General features: G+C 42.6%; 1 protein-coding gene across 1 annotated transcript in view; it reads left to right on the top strand.

Annotated features, from left to right (window-relative positions):
- Nucleotides 1-108: 108 nt before the first annotated feature.
- Prkg1 (protein kinase cGMP-dependent 1) overlaps nucleotides 109-18,959 on the top strand; it is a 1,194,975-nt gene continuing 1,176,124 nt past the window's right edge. Inside the window, exon 1 of the mRNA XM_031390083.1 lies at nucleotides 109-805. Coding sequence (XP_031245943.1) covers nucleotides 540-805 — 266 coding nt within the window. The 5' untranslated portion in view covers nucleotides 109-539. The remainder of the gene's footprint in view (nucleotides 806-18,959) is intronic.

Genomic DNA, 18,959 nt, shown 5'->3' with positions numbered 1-18,959 from the left:
CAGTTACAAGCACTGCGTCATCCTTGAGAGATCACATGGTAATTGTTGCTATTTCAAGGATCAAGTGTCATGAAGCACCCCATCCCACTCCCTTCTTTTGGTACCATATAGCATAGAAGAGTGTCTGTGATGGAGTGAGCAAAGGCTCCCTGGTCCAACCCTCTGTGGAAACCAGGCTCTCGGTGGGGTGGCGCGCTCGCTCGCGTATTCTCACCAAGCGACTGGGAAAGGGGGACGAGGGAGGGGGGTCTCAGGGGAGGAAGGGCGGCTCTAATTGGTTTCTCAATGAAAGATAATCACCTATTCCCCAGAGACGCTAGGGATTAGCACTCTGCCTCTCCTCTCCTTCCTTTTAGACGCCTCATCCTCCCTTTTGAGCTTCTAGTCCATTCAGCAGGAGCGATCGCAGGAGCGGGGCTGCACTCCGTGCTCCGGGCTGAGCGCCCTAGTCCCTGGCCCGCTGCGCTCCTCTGCCGCCGTCCCAGCCGCCGCCTCCAGAGGAAAAGTTTCGAGAAGGGGGATCGGACTTAACCATAAAAATGAGCGAACTGGAGGAAGACTTTGCTAAGATTCTCATGCTCAAGGAGGAGAGAATCAAAGAGCTGGAGAAGCGGCTGTCAGAGAAGGAGGAAGAAATCCAGGAGCTGAAGAGGAAACTCCACAAATGCCAGTCGGTGCTGCCGGTGCCCTCCACCCACATCGGCCCGCGGACCACCCGGGCGCAGGGCATCTCCGCGGAGCCGCAGACCTACAGGTCCTTCCACGACCTGCGCCAGGCGTTCCGGAAGTTCACTAAATCCGAAAGGTGGGCTCAGGGCGTCGCGGGGCAGGGGCCACTCTCTCCGGGAGCTCTTGGGGGCAGCAATCAGGACCCGGGGGTTGTGGCTCCGGGACAGAGCAGGGCGCCCCCTGCTCGCCGAGGCGGTCCGGGAAGGGGAAGTGTTTATTTTTGTTTCTGTGCATCACGTGCTGTAGTTTGTCTCTGGCGGGCTGGGAAAGGCGAGCTCTCCGCGGAGACGCGCCCCTGTGGCGTGGGGGTGGGGAGAAGGACCGCGGAAAGTTTGCTACCCCGCGGCTCGACGGCGCGGGCTACTGTCTCTCCGGGGGCCCACGCTGGGACAGAACTCTGGCCGTCCGCGGGCCTGGAGAGCTTCCCAGAGGCGACCCTGGGACCCAGGCCTCGGGGTGACCTGAAGCCAGCTGGGGTCGAGTTCAGTTTAGGGACAGAGTTGCTCTGGAGAGAGAGCTTTGCCAAGAGGGCTCTAGTCCGCGTTGGGGCGGACCGGGGGCTGGTCTCCATCGCTTAGATCCAGCCTCCAGCCAAGGGCTGGGAGAGGAGGGTTATCCACAGGGTCACTTTCAGGGGAGCTGTGATGTCATCAAGAGAATGCCACAAAACTCCACCTCTGGGCGCTCCGCTCCTTTGCTCTACTTCTGTTCCTTCTAGAAGTGCCACTCCTAGTAGCCCTGGATTTAATGATGCTTGGGTCACCTTGCACATGAAGCAGGTTAGGGGCGACTGCTTAGACCAGTGCATGGGGGGAGAGGGGGAGCAAAGCGAAGTTGGGGTAGGGAGAGAAGGCCAGAGTTTCTCTAGGTACCTCCTAGCCCCCTACTTTCTTCCTCCCGGGCATTTTTAAGAGCCAACTCCTTTCACGTCAAAGTTGTGTGGCTTCTTCGGGGTGTTCAGAGGAGACTGGATGGGTTTTGGCCACAGTAGGAAGATTTTTGCACTCCACTCGCCGCCTCCGCGGAGAAGGCTGATCGATCGGTTGCAGCGTTAAAGCCCTGTGGACATTAGGGGGAGGAAGTGCAGACTCCAAAGCCCATTACTGGCTTTTAGTCTCTGGAAGTGCAGGACCGAAAGTGCATTTCTCAGGATATTGAATATTCCATTAGGCGTGCCTTCATGCCCGCCTCCTCTTACCCTTTCCTCCTTCTTAGATCACTTGGTGTCTGACTTTGGGGCTCTCGGAGGACTACTAAACCACCCACCCCCAAACACACACACTTAGCTCTCTTGTTTTGAGGCTAGTACTTCTAAAGAGCAAGCCTTATCATAAATTCCCTCCGGGTCAGTTCTAGGGTCCCCCCCCCCACCATGTTCCTGCCCCTCCACTGCACTGGTTCAGACTCGCAAGTGTATTGATCACAGTGAGAGTAGGCAAAACAGAAAACGTGGGGGCTGGGGAGGTGGTGTTCAAAGCTGTCAGAAGCTCCAGTGCTGGGAATGAGTGGGGATAACTTAATAGGAATCCCCAAGAAGGATACCACTTAGATTGTGGGCTCCTTTTCAGAACAGGGATCTCAGATAGCTTTCAGATACCCAGAGTCACCTTCAACTTTTGAAAATGACACTGGTACCTTTTGTCCCAGACTGCTTTGGAAGTTCCTATTGCCGGGAATGAGGCCACTCCCCTCCCACTTAGGCTGAAACTGCAAAGAGAGTCAGTCTTTGGCCTGGCCCTAGGTTGGGAAGCGGCTGCAGTCCTGCCTCCGCCTGCCTGGCTGCGCATTCCGCGGCCGCTGCCCTGCCCGGCGCTCGGCAGCTGGAATCAATCTGCCCACCTCCTTCAGAAGCCACTTCATCAGCGGTCACCAGGCAGCTGCCTGCCTCCCAGGGCTGCCGGTTCGAGCTTTATCGCATTTTTGAAATTTCAGATTTCGTATCTAGCCTGTGCCCCTTGGAGTGACAGTATGGCTTCACAGCAGAGAGGAAATTCTCACCAGGGAAAACCCGCCTTCCCAGAGACTAGTCTCAGGCGCCAGTTTACAGAGAAATGTCCCCTCCCCCCACACAAGCATTCTCAAAGAATGTGAAGTTTTTATGTTTACGAAGAGGAAATTGGCCTGTGTCATATGAAATACCATCCTTTTTGATCCCCACCCCCACCCAGCGGGTTTTGTTGTTGAAGTTAGGAACTTTTATCTCAAGAGTGGCTCATGCATGATAGTGATTAAGGGCACATTATTTGTGTCTCTCGAACAAGGATCTGGAGTACTTTTCTGGAGTACTTCGCTACTTCCTTTCTGTCCTGGTTTACACGGAGCAGAGGTAAATGTCTTTCCACTTGTGCTTTCAAGTTTTCAAAAGGAAGCATGCAGTTTATTTTCAGTAAGGTGACTCATTAGCATTTAAAGAATTTTGACAGGTATAATACATGGACATTGTATCCATTGGCGTTAGGTACTCACTTAAAGAGACAGTCCTAAATTATCAACTGCAAGACACCTTGGTTTAACTAAGAGAAGACACTTTGATGAAGGCATTCCTAAAACATGAAGGCTAGTGTCAAACAAGATGCCTTCAAAATAAAAGAGTATTTCATGTATCTCTGGTATTTGAGTTTAGGAAGCAGATATTCTATCTCCCATGATATGCCATGGCTGAAACAGAGTGCTTTATTGCAAAAGTAATGTTCAACTATAATTTGAATGGTAGCTATTAACGCTGAAGGTTCATTTCAAATTTTATTAGGGCACTTCTGTTTTATACTGACAAGAAAATAGATTTTAGTTTGAATTAGGAATTTGTCTAGAGGGAAAACTAAAAGAAGATTTTCTTATATATTTATGCTTTAGGGAGAGTCTGTAGTCTAAAAATAATTTACATAGTAGGTGGCAAAACGTATCTTAAGCTGTTATTGTACTGGAAAGGAAATGGGAGAAATTATCTGCGGCTATAATCAACCCAGTCCAATTATCCCGGTTTCCATGTGTCCACAGAGGATATAATGCTTCTTCTCCATTAAGAATGATCCAAGTATCTAAGGAATGCTTAGATGAAAATTATACCAGGGAAGAGGAAGATCTGAGCTCTCAAGCTAAGTATCAAGTGTACGGAATGATGATCATGTTTAAAAAGAAAACATCTGACTTATTGTGGCACTCATCTGCAGACCCCTTAAGAAATGCTCCGCAGGGATCAAGTGATTATCATTGAAAACTGCAGGCTCTTTCGGATGATGATGGTGATGATATTTTAAACTGATGTTTTAAATACTTTCTTTTAGCCAGAGAACTCCAAGTATTTCCCACAGATTCCCTGGAACCCCATTCCCTTTATGCATATATTTCCCATCAAGAATTTCCTATTCTTCTAATTTTTTTCCCCTTAAAATTTTCATATACACGTAAGTTCCTTATTTTGGCTGCCTCATTAACTAGTTTATGCTCAGGAGACCACACACAAGTTTTAAATTAGCTTGAGCAAGGGCTAGAATCAATATTACCTCGTTCCCGGAATAAGAGCAGACAGTATTCCAAAGTGGCTAGGTCTATTTTCATCTCAGTTCCTTTGATTCTTCTGATGCCAGTTGATCAGCAGGAACCTGGACTTCCATAGACATAGGTTCATGGACTGGATGCCCCAGAATACCCTTGCTTTTTTTGCATCTTTGATTCAATTCAGATATAATTTGACCTTCAGACTAAGTCAAGAAGTGTAGCCTCATCTTGACATAAGCAACTTCAATAAAGTGTCTCCTGGCTATATTCTGTTACTTATCCATTACTTACCAGTAACATGTTCAAATTAAACATGTACAGAGTTTTGAAACAACAAGAAAGGCAACAGTATAGACAGCTTATCTCCCTGGCCTCAACACTATGCTAGAAACTGTCTGCAGCAGTTCACCTTTTTACTGTAGCGCGTCTAAATGGTACCTGCACTTCTCAGGGAAGAAATTCAAGGCTTGCAATCTAGCAACTTGCTTACAAACTCCCAGCCCAGGACTGCCACAACCAGTTTTAAACACAAACCTTAGAGTTCACAGAGTCCACATAAAAGATGTAGAGGCACAGACTAGGGCTCGTTCAATCTCAGTAACCAGTGAGCATTTTTTACTGGGTAGCAAGAATCTACCATGAGCTAAACTGACCTCATGGAAAGGAGACCAGTCGACTTACAGCCATCCTATATACCCTGGATGGGTCTGCTTAGCTGGGAAGTCCTCAGGCCATCCTGCTCTTGTTCTTCTTACTAGCAATCTTTTCTTTTCTCTCCTCCTGGCTTCTGTAGCTCAGTGTCATGTTCAAGGCAGGGAGGAAGAATGATAGTGTTGTGAAAGGTATTAGAATTGCTTCGGCTGCCACCTTTAGATTCTCTTTCTTTGCATTGCTCAGGGAGGGCCATGTGCTAACCCTTTCCTATCTTACCCTGCCTGTAATCAAAGCGAATGATCAATATATTAACTTGTAAACCACTTCCTGATTAACATTGTGATACCCTCTCAGCGGCATCAGGGAGGAAACATTGATGAAGTTGAATCAGAAGGACAGTATTTGGAGCAGGAAGTTAAGGCAAGCTAATGGTGTGGGGACGAGTTTTAGGCTGGCTAGCTGATGTGCACCCTTATATCTTGCCACATGTTATCGAAAGGGACAGGTCTGAGCGTTAGCATGTCACATGGAGTTTCGGCCCAAAGTTGTGCCTGATATAGGTGGTTCCTTGGTTTAGCAATGAGAAAACTAAACAAATCCTTGTGGACGTGCTTTTTCAAGCATCTCAAAAATAAAAATGGAAGGACTTTGTTGTGTGTCACGTGGTTGTGCATCTGTTTCAGAGATGCCAAATTGATACTTTTGCTCTGTCATTTGCCTATACTTGTTTAAGAGACATTTCTTTGAGCTCAGTTCTGGTTCTGGAACCAAGAATGCGTTGCCTATGCCAGGACTTCCTTTTCATTTGAATCACTAATATAAGTTGAGGTCAAATATTTACATTCAACCATGTGTCCATCAGAAATTTGACCTCCACACCAGACCTGAACAAACAAGAGAAGTCCGTTCTATTTTCTCCTTCCTGTCAGAGGGCCTGTTTCCTAGTGGGTTCTTGACATTACTACTCAAAGATGCTGAGAATGCACTAAATCTTTTCGTTCGATAAGATTTTCAGGTGATTTCATAGTGGCACAGGGTATGAATAATTATTTTTGTTTCCCATTGAGAATTTGCTTATCAGGCTCCAGCGGCAGGCATTATCAGGGTTTCTTGTAGGTTTTGGAAGTTACTGTGAGCTCTGAGATAAATCAGGGATAGCATATCCTGTTTCACAAAACTGAAAGTTCAGAAGCTTGGGAATTGTCAGAAAAGAATTATTGACCTTGACTCTGGCTTTGTTGGTGTGCTTGCTGGGCTGTTGGTTCACTGCTGAGAAAATAAGACAAAAGAAAAGAAAATGGAAATATACAGTCACACACACACACACACACACACACACACACACACACACACATGTGCATAATACATTTGTATGTAGACATATACCAATCACCACCCGGTACCATCTCTGGTTTACATTTACTGTAGTAGATGTTATTATAGAGCTTGTTTAAGTTACCCTAAAAAAGTACTTGTAGAAAGGAAGTCTCCCTTCATATTTCTGTTTTTCTAAAGCTGCTCTTGGTATCTTGAGGATTCTCAAATCCCTGCGCACACTATTAGGCACATTGCCCTATGACCTCACCCAGAACCAGATAGAAGAATCAATGGTTGTCACTCTCCGTTATCCAGTGCTCTAGTTCTTACCACCTTCTTTGTTCCTAACTCTTCCCTTGTGTGTGTGCCCTTTGGGTCTGTGTTTCTAGCATCCAGCTTGACATTTTTGAGCCATTACCAGATCTGTCTACTTGTAAAAGTCACATAATATAGACATGGGGCAAACTGTACTCGTTGGAAAGACTACTGCATTTTAATATCGGTTATATCTTCAGATAGTTCTGTGTGGGCATGAGTGGGCATGAGTGTGCATGTGTGTAATTTGAGTTTCCTAAATTAATAATACAGTTATCAATACTGAAGATATGTAATGTTTTATAATATCTGTTCAATGAGAAACTAATGGATCTTTAAGAGACATATCTTTATGTGGATTTAGGAAGGGTGGGCAGTAGAACTCACTTTCTTATTTTAATACTTTCACCCTTAAACAACAGCATCCTTTTGTGGAGTGGTTAATCTTCTCCATACAAACCACAGAGATCATGCACAGAGCACAGACTTTGCTGGTTGCCTTGTAAGCACTTTCAGATTGTTTTGTGGGTGAATAGAACAGAAGCCTATATCGCCTTACAAAAGCTCGTAGCTTTCGCGGTGCACACAATACATACTTTGTATTGACTAGAAAGTTTCAAAACAATATCTGAAATTTGCCCTGTTCAAAACACCTACCTGTTTCTGTGTTCATCCTTTCCTTGGTGCATATTAGTTTGGTTTATCCTTGGGAGTTCATCGTTAGTAGCTAATTGGTTGTCCTGCGATTTAATTTGATTGTTTTCTCCTTAAAGTGTATGGTGTATTGGGGTCAAGGGGCAATATAGATATGCAGGTCTCATGCAAGTGTTTATTTGAGAGACAAACCAGCAAGATATCTATTGTAATCACTTCAGTAGAAATTAGCTTGACTTTTTAACTTGTAATAGAAGTGATGCCGCTATAGCGACTAAAATAAACCCCTGGCCACACTTGTTGCTGATTCAGATTCAGTCTCTCCTTTGTACACAGTCTAAGTTAGAGAGGGCCTCAAAATATATTTCACATTCCCAGATTCCTCTTCCTTTGAGCTCTCTGACCTCAAAATGCTACAAAAATACTGTTGTAAAACCCTTTAGGGTTCCTAAAAATATTTGTATGTTTGTCTTTCACAAATACTCCTAGGTCTGTTTATTCAACGATACGGTGCTGTGATTGTCTAACGGGCAACTAGAAAGCCTTTGGGTAAACGTTAGTGTTTTTCCTGAAGCTTCTCATTGCCCACACAGTGTGCATGAGACTCATTTCATGTATTACACAGTCACCAAAGGACTTGTTTACCTGTGCCAGAAATTCTGAAAATAGAAAATTCTTTTATATCTTAGGCTGTAAACCTAAGATACCAGGTCTGTTTACAGGAAAAATCCCAACTAAAACCCACAGTTCCCCAGCTTCTCCCTCCCATGAGCTTCTTTACAGAGAAAAGGTATATCCCGAATATATTAAAACCAAGTAAAAGAACCTTGTGTCTTTGAGGGTAAAAGCACTTCATATTAAATGATGTGTCCTTTCAGAGAGTAAAATCACTTTAAAATACTCAATCTGGCATCCCCATCCTACCCCAGTGGATTTCAACTGTAGCATCACAAAATGGGTATGCATTTGATTGATTATAAGATTAAAATGAATAAATGATTTTTTTTAAAAAAAATCAAAATTCATGAATTATTTGTTTCTTAAAAAAAAAAAAAAAAAAAAAAAAACTAGGGCTGAGTGCATTTCCAGGCATTTCTCTTGGGAAAGCCATTCACTGCGTTCCAATTGGCTTCCTAGCTAGGGAGGCTTACAAATGTATAGCAGGAAATTACACATAATCCACAGATGGTCTTGTCTTTTCAAAGGAGTATGGTACACATGGGGATATCATCTGTCTCGTGAGTCAATGCAGGAAAAAAACTGTCTAAGAGCCCTCCTCTGATCTAGGTTCTGAAAACTCAGCCTCTTGACTCCGACTCACTAAGTTACTTATTTTCGGACAAAGGCCTTAGATTCCCTAGACTCAACTTAGCATTTCTGTTTGACATTGGTGTCCCCAATGTGTGATGTACATATTACTAGTGGGATAGGAGGGCTTCTAAGTGTGTACGAGTGAACTGATTTTATATTATTAATAGTTAGAGATTAATAAATGGTGAGTGAAAGCCTTTGACTAGTGCACGGGAGCCATGTTCTGTTTTAAGGCTCAATAGATTTTGTTTGTTTGTTTGTTTTTCAAGACAGGGTTTCTCTGTGTAGCCCTGGCGCTGTCTTGGAACTCACTTTGTAGACCAGGCTGGCCTCGAACTCAGAAATCCTCCTGACTCTGCCTCCCAAGTGCCAGGATTAAAGGCGTGCGCCACCACTGCCCGGCAGATTTTTTTTTTTTTTTAAGTAGAAAAGTACAGAGTGTGCTTTACATAGATATAGTGAAACTGAGGCTTAGGAAACACTGTTTTAAAGTATTTTTTTTCATGAGAAATACAACATTTTTATATTTGTTGTTTTGCTTGCTTATACCATATTTTAGAGGATTCTGTCTAATTGGGTTCTCTCCGTACCCATCTTCAGATAGTACTTTACATATTTGTGTCTCAGTAGCTTTGGGGGAATTGATCTGGGAATATAGAATTAAACTTGTTAGTGTTTATAAAGCATACTCGCTAACACCATCCAGCAAAAACATCTAAGTTCCTTCAGATTTACGACTTTTTACTTCATAGATGATTATAAAAGCCCAGAAAAAAAGATAGCGGAAGTTGGAAGCCCAACCTCTCCCAGCCTGTGTCTGTCTGGGTCCACAGCAGCCATCTGCTCACCTCATCCTTCCCCTAGGACTGACTCTTGTTTTGGAGCGTAGGTGAGCATGGTGAAAAGAGGGGTGAGTTAGATGTGGGGCAAGAAATGCACAAAGTCCGTTCTTCTAGAGGACTCCAGGTCATCCGCTCACGCATGTAAGGGAGGCCTTCAGGCTTCAGTCTAATGACCAACAGAAATAAAAAACCTGGGAAGGAGAAAGGTTAAGGAGCGCAGTATACCAACAGTCGCCACAAGATGGCAGCAGAGGTAAATTTACTAGTTAGAGGCACAGTGTGAGAACTTTAAAAATGTGTTATCTATGTTTTGTTACTTTCCTAACAACAGGATTCACGTATTGACTTCTATTTTTCTAATCAGTGACGATTCAAGGGAACGTATTTCAAACACCAAGTGAATTTGCTCTCCAGTGTTTTTCGTGAAGACAAGACAAACAAGACAGCTTGCGTGGAGTGGAGTAGAGTTCTTTGAACATTGATGTCACCTGAGGGAAATGCCTAAACCCCCTTGAGGCAGCCTCTGGGCTCATGTTTCATGGAAAGGAGGAAATGGGGAGAAATAATGGACAACTAAATCTGGTTTAAAATGGATGGTTGTGTGAGGAGAATGGAATTCTCCCTGTGCCCCAACTCCTCTCTCTCCCATGGAAAAGCAAAACATAATCAATCAATCAAGAAAGAAAATATTGAAAGAAAAATTAGATCATTTAATAGACCGTCCAAGGAGATGTCCCCATCTCCTTGACAATTCTGAAACTCTATAATATAGTTAAATAACAACATAGCAAACCGTTTGAGGTCTCTAATGAATGGGATGCTTAAATACTCCATAAAAAGAAACATTTTTTGAGGGGGTGGGGAGATGTCCTGAGTATAAACTGCTTTTCAGTTAGGAGCATAAAAGAACTGAGTGCCCACCGACCACTGAGGGATGCATTCTGGGTCATGTCTAGCAGACTGTGAGTCTTTGAATCAATATTCCCTTGGAAAGTGTCATTCAGTCTCCCTGTAAAAGGCTATTTCATTCACTCTGTGACCTCCTGTTATATGAACCCCTCAGGGATCTGATGTGAAGTACTTCTGCTGCTGCCTGGCATCCTTTGTGATTTAAGGCTCAAGAGAAATGTGCTGTTTTTTTTCTCCTGTCTTGGCGAGATTCAATAGTCAAAGGAGGTTGTGCTATTAGTAACAGTAATTCAGTTTAGAATTAATGCTTTTATTTAGTCTTTTCAGCTGGCCACCTTCCCCAGTGTTGTGCTGGATGTTTCTAAAACCAGCAAGAAGGAAAAATAGAAAAACTTCAAAATGGTGCACATTTCAATACTCTGCTCTACTTGACAACAAATCGCCTTTGCATAAAGTGTTTTAGAATTATGTGATAAGCCAATTTGCAATGTTAATATATAAAGCTGTTCTGTGGGTCAGTAATTCATAGTTCTAGTTTAGGGACAGAAGCTTTTCATCAACCTGTGGTGCAGAGAGAATGAAGTGTGGATCTGAGGGGAGCCTTTATTCCTGATGAGTGTGGTGGGCAAGGTCTAGCAGAAACTCCCCTGCCCCCAGACACAGTGAAGCAAGCATTAAGCAACATTCCCCTCCCCACCCCCATCTCTCTCTCTGTTATCTCTGCAGGGAAAATTCCTGAAGGATATAGCAGCAGTTTTGGAGGTTGGCTGCCCTGACAGTGTCTGGTTGTCTGGCCTTGCCATCGGTCTTCTGGATACTAGGAATGCACTCACGACAGGGCAGGCTGGCAACACTGTGGCCATTCAGACATTAAAGCAATTAGAGGGGGAATGACATTTCCTCTGTGCAGTGCTGTGTCATAGTTACCAGGATGAGAATCTCCATAACTATGGGTAAAGGCTACACTTCAAATCTTTTGCTCTTAATCTTTGGATTTATCTTTTTCCTTGCTTGCTTCATTGTCTAAGCAGTGTGTTCTGGTTGTCAGACAGTAGAACTATACAAAACTGACCTCATTCTCCAAGTCCTTCCTAGTCCTCCCACAGCAGAGTCAACGTTGAGCTTAGGTATGCTTGTACACACCTTTATATAGAAAGAGAGCTCTCTGTTACAGAGTCGTGGTTGGTTTCCTTCCCTAAAGTACAGCTATTCCTTAACATTCCTCGGTAAACTACTCCTTTTCTGATTAATTATAGAATCCAAGCTTTTGGCCAGATCAGACCTTACCAGTCTTTTTCAGATCCACGTATGATCCCTATCTGTTTACATACCTCAACTCGGTTGACAGCTTCTGTTTACTTTCATTGTTATTGCTGTAAGCAGTAGAAATGGTGGAACTCACATTCTTGTAGACAGCTTTTGAAATGTCATTTATTTATAGATGGGATGAATGCCAAAAGGTGAGAGTGGCAAGTCAAAAAACAAAAAAAGTAAACTTTCAGCTCAACTCTTTAAATTCCTTTGAGAATATGTATGCTTGGTACGTTGAAAAATATCTATATCTTCATCTACTTGAAAGAAAAGGCATGCCAGTAAGTGGCACCAGAGAACGTAGCCTTTACAATGTTAAAGACAGTTCTCTAAAAAGACATTGGCTATGTAACCATCGTCTTAAGCCAGGGGAGGGTCTGATGTATTTTCCCCCTTGACTTATGGCCACAAGAACACACACTCCTTGAAGCGACATTTACTTACACATCCCTTTATTTTTCAGATTTATAAATCCATGTAGCATCGATGCCTTTTATGTGGTTTTATAAACTGAGGAAAAATCCCAAGACCCCAAGATGTGACTTTGAAAATAAGGCTGCAATTGTATGCATCTACTGCTCATGTAACAAAGGCATCCTGCAGGAATCACAATGATTTGTTTTTCTTTGCATTAGAATACAATTTTGATACTTGAAGGACTCTGGGGAACTTGCTCTCCCACTTGGGAAAATAACAAATTCCAAGTCTCTCAGCTACATTTTTTTTTAAAGACTGGTGGGAAGATTTGGACATATATGGTATTGGAGTCACAGAGTAGATTTTACTTTTTATAGGCTAAGATTTCCATTACAGCCTTTCCTTTCTCTCTCCCCCCCCCCCGCTTTGTTTTTTTCTCTCTCTCTGTCAGTGTTGTTCAATTAGATTTGATGAGAGATGTGTTTACCAGTACTTATTTGAATGAGAATCCAATAATATGAATGATAATAGGTGTTAAGCTTGGATTTTTAAAAAAATACATTTATTTATTTATTTTGTGTGTATTATGTTTCAGCACACGTGTGACATGGTGCATGTACGGAGGTCAGGGGACAATTTGTGGGAGAGAGTTAGTTCTCTTCTATCATGTAGGTCTCAGGTTTAAAATGGGGGTTGTTAGTATTGGAGACAAGTGCTTTTATGCATGGATTTTAATCTCCCCTTTCCAACAAAAAGATTAAAGTAAGAGAAAGAAACTTTGAGAGGGTAGGCAGAAGAGAAATTTCAACTCAGTCTAACCCAGGAGTAGATAGTGACCAATAAACTAATGATCTTGCTGTTCACAGACTTGAAGAATTCTTTCACATTCAGATTGTGTGACTTTCGATGAATTACTTAGTTCCTTGAGGTTGATTTTGACATCTTTGCAAAGACATGAATGACATTTCCTTTAAGCTTCAAGTGCAGACATGTTCTAGGGCTATTTGTAAACTGCTGGGAGATGATGAGCATAAAGCTCTCAGGGAAATTGCTAGCAATTGTGTAATAAAACCTTTACAGGGGCAGGAGAAGGGTTTCCCAACAATTTTTCTTTTGGAGGCAATACTGCTCAGAAAGGATTTTAGGAAATATCCTGTTCTCCCTTTTGGATTAACAAACGGACAGTTGTAACAAACAGACTGAAGATCTGGAGGCTCCAAAGGATTCTGATTTCCAGTTACAGGTGCTTGTTAGTGACTGAAGTTAGTGATTAGACCTCAAGTCCTTATGTCCCATATACTCACTTTTTGAAAAGTATCTTAAATATAAGCAGTTGAGTCAACCAAGGGAAAGGAGTTGTGTGTAAAATGAAACAGTGCAAGTAGAAAAGGTGCTATAACCATGTTCTAATAAAATGTAAATAAATATACACACACATATATACATACATATACACATATATGTATATGTAGACACACATATACAATTTGACTTAGTGATGCAAATCTCGTGGACTGCTCATTACCAACTGTACACCCCTCTAACTCTAGAAGATTCTATATATGAGTTTCTTAGAAAAGCTGCTTCTTGAAGACTCCAGGCTTAAATGAAGCATTGCCACACATTGCTTATGAGGGGTAACAATAAAGCAGGGACTCTGAGTGACTGGTTGGGTCAGATTTAGGAAGGACACAGAAGTGCTGAATGGATTGCTCAGAGAGCGTGTGCTACATAGCTGGGACATGACTGCAGCCCCACTGTGGGCAGTTGCACTTTCTTGCTTGGTTCCTCATTTTCCAGCTTGGTTCTCCTGTCCTCTTATTATCTATGTGTGCAGGCATGCTCTGAATTGTCAACTGGTTGCATTGCAGGCTTGCAGACAGAACTAGGGGTCATGCAGCTATCCCCACAGTACAATGGATTCCTGTCCCCATACCTGACAGCCATGAAGAATGCGCTTACTGAGTGCCCTGGGGTGTATCCGTGTTTATGGTTCCCATTAAGCTTGTACCTTTGAGAGCTCTCAGTGTCTGCTTGCTGTTTAGAGGCTAAGTTTTACTCTATTTGAGTTTTTCTATGTGAATAAATATTATTCTAGGTTTCATTTCTCCCAGAGCGGTCTGATCAGTTAGCATGTGGGAAGACGTATGAAGTAGTTTGGAGATCAAAAAGCCATGTTCTGTGCTCTTAGACTGATGTCATACAGAATAGAACATCCAAAGCTTTGGCCTCTTCAGTTGTTTAAAAAAACCTCCCACGGTTGTTGACAGGCTTAAGTGAGCTCATGCCTGAGAAAGATTTAGCTGAGTTCCCTGTTCAGAGCAGTCATTCAACAAACACAGCCCCGACTGCCATTGTTTACCGTGTCTGACCTCATTCACCAAATATATAAGGTGCTTTTAACTCCGTGCCAGGAATGGACCCATGTGTATTCTTGCCATATTTCTCAGCCCACACTTGGATCTGCTTCTGCTCCCTGGAGTAGTTATGACCCTGTTTTAGAAGTCACTTCAGGAGTCACGGTTGACACTTTGCCTTGGCCATATTTAGGACTTACTTGATTTTTCATTCCCATCCTGTCCTTCTGGGCGTGTTTCACATCCCTGCCTCTCACCACAGCTTTTTACAAACTTTTATTCTAGGAAAGAATTCTAGAAGCTCATAGATAAACAGACTTAATTGTGCTAGGGATTGCTCTGTGGCTAAGGGCTCTCTGAGCCAAACGAACATGGATTTTCAGGTTTAGTTGTCTTGAGAGATTCAGCATCTACATGGCTAAACCTTTGAAGACTGCTCAATAGCTTACAAGATTTCAACCAGTTTGTTTCTTTGGTCTCCTGTCCTCTCCTCTCCTGTCCCCTCCTCTCCCCTCCCCTCCCCTCCCCTCCCCTCCCCTCCTCTCCTCTCCTCTCTTCCCTCTCTCCCTCCCTTCCTTCCTCCCTCCCTGTCTTTCTGTATTTTTGCCTTTCTTTCATTTTTCTATTCAAGTTAAGTTTACGGTAGAAATAAAGTACAGTTACACACAGTATTGAGAATCAACATGTTATTGCTCCATTAACAAGGATCACATCATAAAGTGTTCTCCTTACCTAGGAGAGCCTTTCTACTCTCCCCTTCCCTTCCCGGCAGTACACATGCATGAATACAAAGGCCAAGAGACGGAGGCATGGCATTCCTTAGGCCTGGATTTCAAGCGTCGGATATCCTACACTATTCACATTGTTTAATGTCTCTAAACTAGTTTCACCTCTGTAAAGTGAGACAAGAGCCCCTCTCCCCAGCCCCCCCACCCTGTTCACAAAAAGGATGCCACTCAGAGGGGCATTTAGTTGGGTGGCATGGCAAAATAAGAACTACTAATTAGGCTTAAGAATGCAAATCTGAGAATGTGCGTTATTTGTCTGAATTTATTTGTTCCTGTCCCAAATCCCATGGCACTCTGCTGTGCTTCCAGTATTTATTATCATTCCATGAGCTCTGTGCACATGAGGAGACAGAGTTCAGGTAGATGACAGGGCATCCAAACACTTACTGGAAGAAGAATGCCAGGTCTCAGGGATCTACCACTGTATAGCATGATAATCCACAGTGGGTGTACGTGGAGAAAAAGTAGGCATTGTGAGACCTTCTGATCTTTTTAAAATTGCAGTGCGCATGAAAGTACTTACAGTATCAAAAGTCCCCGGCCTCATTTCCAGGATAGGGGGTGATTTAGACACCCTCCCAAATGTGCGCCTGACCTCCTCAAGTTGAGCTGCATCTGTAGGAATGTCCAAAAAGACATGTGTCCATATGTACTATATCTTGGGGCTGGTGAAGCCAATGAGCAATTATGGAGTTTGAAATTACAGAAGTTTGTGCTTTCATAGTTTGGGGGACAAGTAGTGCAGATTCGAGGTGTTGGTAGGGGTGTGGTGTCATTGAAGACTAGAGGGGAGTCTAGTCTTTTCTAGTTCCTGACGTTTGGAGGCTGCTGGCCATCTTGGTCCTGCAGTGACTTTCACTTATAGCTCTCCACTGTCCGCCTTCATTTCTGCACAGTTGTCTTCCCCAGCGGCCATGTCTACGTCTCCCACTTGTGAGAGCACAGCTATGGCTTGTGAAAGCGCAGTATTCATTATGTCTATAAAGAGCTTATTTCAAGTAAGTGTCTTTTAATTTACAAGTTCTGGGTGGATGAGATCCTTAGGTGACCACTATTTAACTCACCACCCAGTACAGTCCATATTTATCTTTCTCTGACCTCCAGTGAAAAGCTATGACTAACTTCTGAAGTCCGCTGGGTCCCAAGGAAAAGAGGTGGGGTGAGGAGGGCAAGGGACGCGTGTCTGCGTCAGTGAAGCAAAGGAGGCAGGGATTTTTCTGACTCGCATGGCATTTCCGTTTGCTTTTCCCCACTCCTCTGAACGTCTTAATTTTCCAAGTATATGGTGTGAGCTGATAGTTTACTGGCTCAGATGAGGCTAGAATTTGGTTTAGAGTGAGAAGAGACTGGTAGTTTTCATTGATGTACACTGAAGTTTTCTATCTTAGGGGGAAAAATGTTTGTAATTTCAATGCTTTAGTTCTGAATGCTTATGGTGAACTGTCTCTTTATGGTTATCAGAAACGTGTGGAAGAAACCTTAAATAGAATAAAATCAGATCACCTTTGGCACACTTCTACAAGCAGTGCCAAAATGGATGCTAATCGAGAAAAGCTTTAAGTATTTTATTTCAGCCAATTAAAGCTACACATTCTTAAAGACCAGGGTTATACTTGGGGGTAAATGGTTTTTTAAGTTGGTGTTATCTTAAATATTTAAAAGTAGAATTTAAGCAGTTCTCCCACTTTTACCCAAGCTAAGACATAAACACATTTTATAACCTAATCATAAACTTTTGTTAACTCAGCCAGTTTTATTAAATTGTGCCCTGGAGACCATAAGCCTCTTAATTATTTAAGAGAAATTTAACAATCTGAACTAGTTACATAGTGCGATTGGTAGTTTACTTGCATATAAAATAAGCTACATAATGAAGTCCAGATATCATTTGAAATGTAATTAAAAGTATGATAGTATGTATAGATTTGGAAGAAAGTATATTAAATTAAGTTAATTAACCATTAATTTTCATAGGACTTGGGAGTAAATTCAGGGTCTTGTGCTTGCCAGTCAAGCACTTTGCAACTGAATTCCACCACTATTCGTTTTGAAGCAAGATCTTACAAAGTTTCCCAGGCAGGCCTTGAACTTGTGATCTTTCCTGCTATGGGCCAGCTCCGTTCTATCACAGCCTCTAGAGAAGCTGGGGTGATCGGCTTGTACAACCAGATCCAGCTAATTCTTTCTGTATGTGCATGCATGGTTATGTATGTGTGGTGTTGCTCATATGTGTGAGAGGACAGAGTCAATTTCGAGTGTTTTCCCCTGTTGTATTCCACTTTACTTTTTGAGAAAAGAGTTCCCATTGTACCTGGAACACATTATTTCGGCTAACATGCCTGGCTAGTGAGCCCTTCCTACCTACCTGTCTCTGCCTTTCCAGTGCAGGCTGCAGAGGTACCTCTTAGTGCATTTTGTGTGGAGTATCTGGACTCAGGCCCTAATGCATGTGAAGCAAGTACTTTAACCACTGAACCATCTCTCCAACCTATCATTTGAACAGTAGTACTAATCAAGATGCTCTTAGAGGCCCGGCTTTCTGAGAATAGCTTTGCTCTCCATGTGTTTAGAATGTATTGAGAATGCATTGTCCAGAGGCTCTTTGAGAATAAGACTCTGTAGGAGCACAGAAGCTACCGTTCCCTTCAGGGTCTTGTCTTCTCATGGCTGTAAAGATCTTAGGCATAATTTAACTAGCTGTCTTATTTTATAAAACCTTTCTTGGGTATGCCCATGTATCTCGATGAGTAAGAGGGGGGATTAGCAAGGTGTATCGGGAAAAGTTATTGGTCCTCCTGTTGTGGGAATTCTTGTGGGCTTTCTTCTGTGCCAAATTGTTTTAAAGTAGTTTAAAAAGGCAGAGGTGGAATTCCAGGGACAGAGTGCAGAGCGGCGAATTTCACTCCCCTGCATGTCTTTGGGTCTGTTTCATATCGGCTCAATGACATTTATTTGGGTGCAGATATAAAGGGCATCTCTGTTATATTTGCAGAAGGCCAGATGCTGTGAGGACTGGATGCTATGTTGGGGAAAAAATTGAAATTCCAAAAGGTCATGATTGGCAGGAGCAGTGGTTTACCATCCAGTACATGCCATATTTTCCCCTTTATCACATGTATTTTCCAACTCTCCAGGATGATTCTAAAATGAAATTCATCTGTAACTTATCTGCACATACAATCATTTGAATGAATAGATGGGTACATAGTACTGTAAGAATAATGTAGAAAGGAAGTAATAGCTCATAATAAAAGACGTGATACATAATAAAAAGGTAACTGTTGGAAAGAAGCACACAGTGAGTGGAACTGAAGACCGAGTGCATGTTTCTTTCGGTGACATCACTTCAGGTAACACCTGAACAGGTGTTTTGAAACTTGCGTTGATTCTTTGCCACTGCAGTATTGGCCACTGGTTTGGTTCCTGCCAAGTGCCTGCAGTTTTTAAAATAATGATTAGCTAACTGAAATTTCTAACAAGGTCAAGTACTCTCTTCTATCAATTTACATGGCAGTTGCATTCCCCGCAAATTTAAGGCAATTTAAGCCCATGCAAAAATAAGCACATCAGTTATATGTAAAACGGGTTTAAGTTCCAGCCTTAGATAGTCATAAATATATTTTTCTCCTTCCTGAATGCCCCTGGGGGATTTGAAGTTGCCTGGCTTGTGGAATAATTATTAGTGTACCGAATTCTGCAGATTTTAGAACATAGATATCCAAAAGACAATCTCAATAATATAAATTCCCACAAGGGGGCAGTGCAGCCCCCATTGAAAGTCGTTGGAAAAACTTTTTTTTTTTTAAAAAAAACTTTTATTGCATTATGATGAGAAAAGTTACATGATTTCAATTTAT

Source organism: Mastomys coucha, unplaced genomic scaffold (assembly GCF_008632895.1).
Source record: "Mastomys coucha isolate ucsf_1 unplaced genomic scaffold, UCSF_Mcou_1 pScaffold21, whole genome shotgun sequence".
In the NCBI taxonomy this organism is placed as follows: Eukaryota; Metazoa; Chordata; class Mammalia; order Rodentia; family Muridae; genus Mastomys; species Mastomys coucha.
The sequence above is the reverse complement of the archived record's forward strand: the minus strand, read 5'-3'. Positions and strand labels throughout refer to the sequence as shown.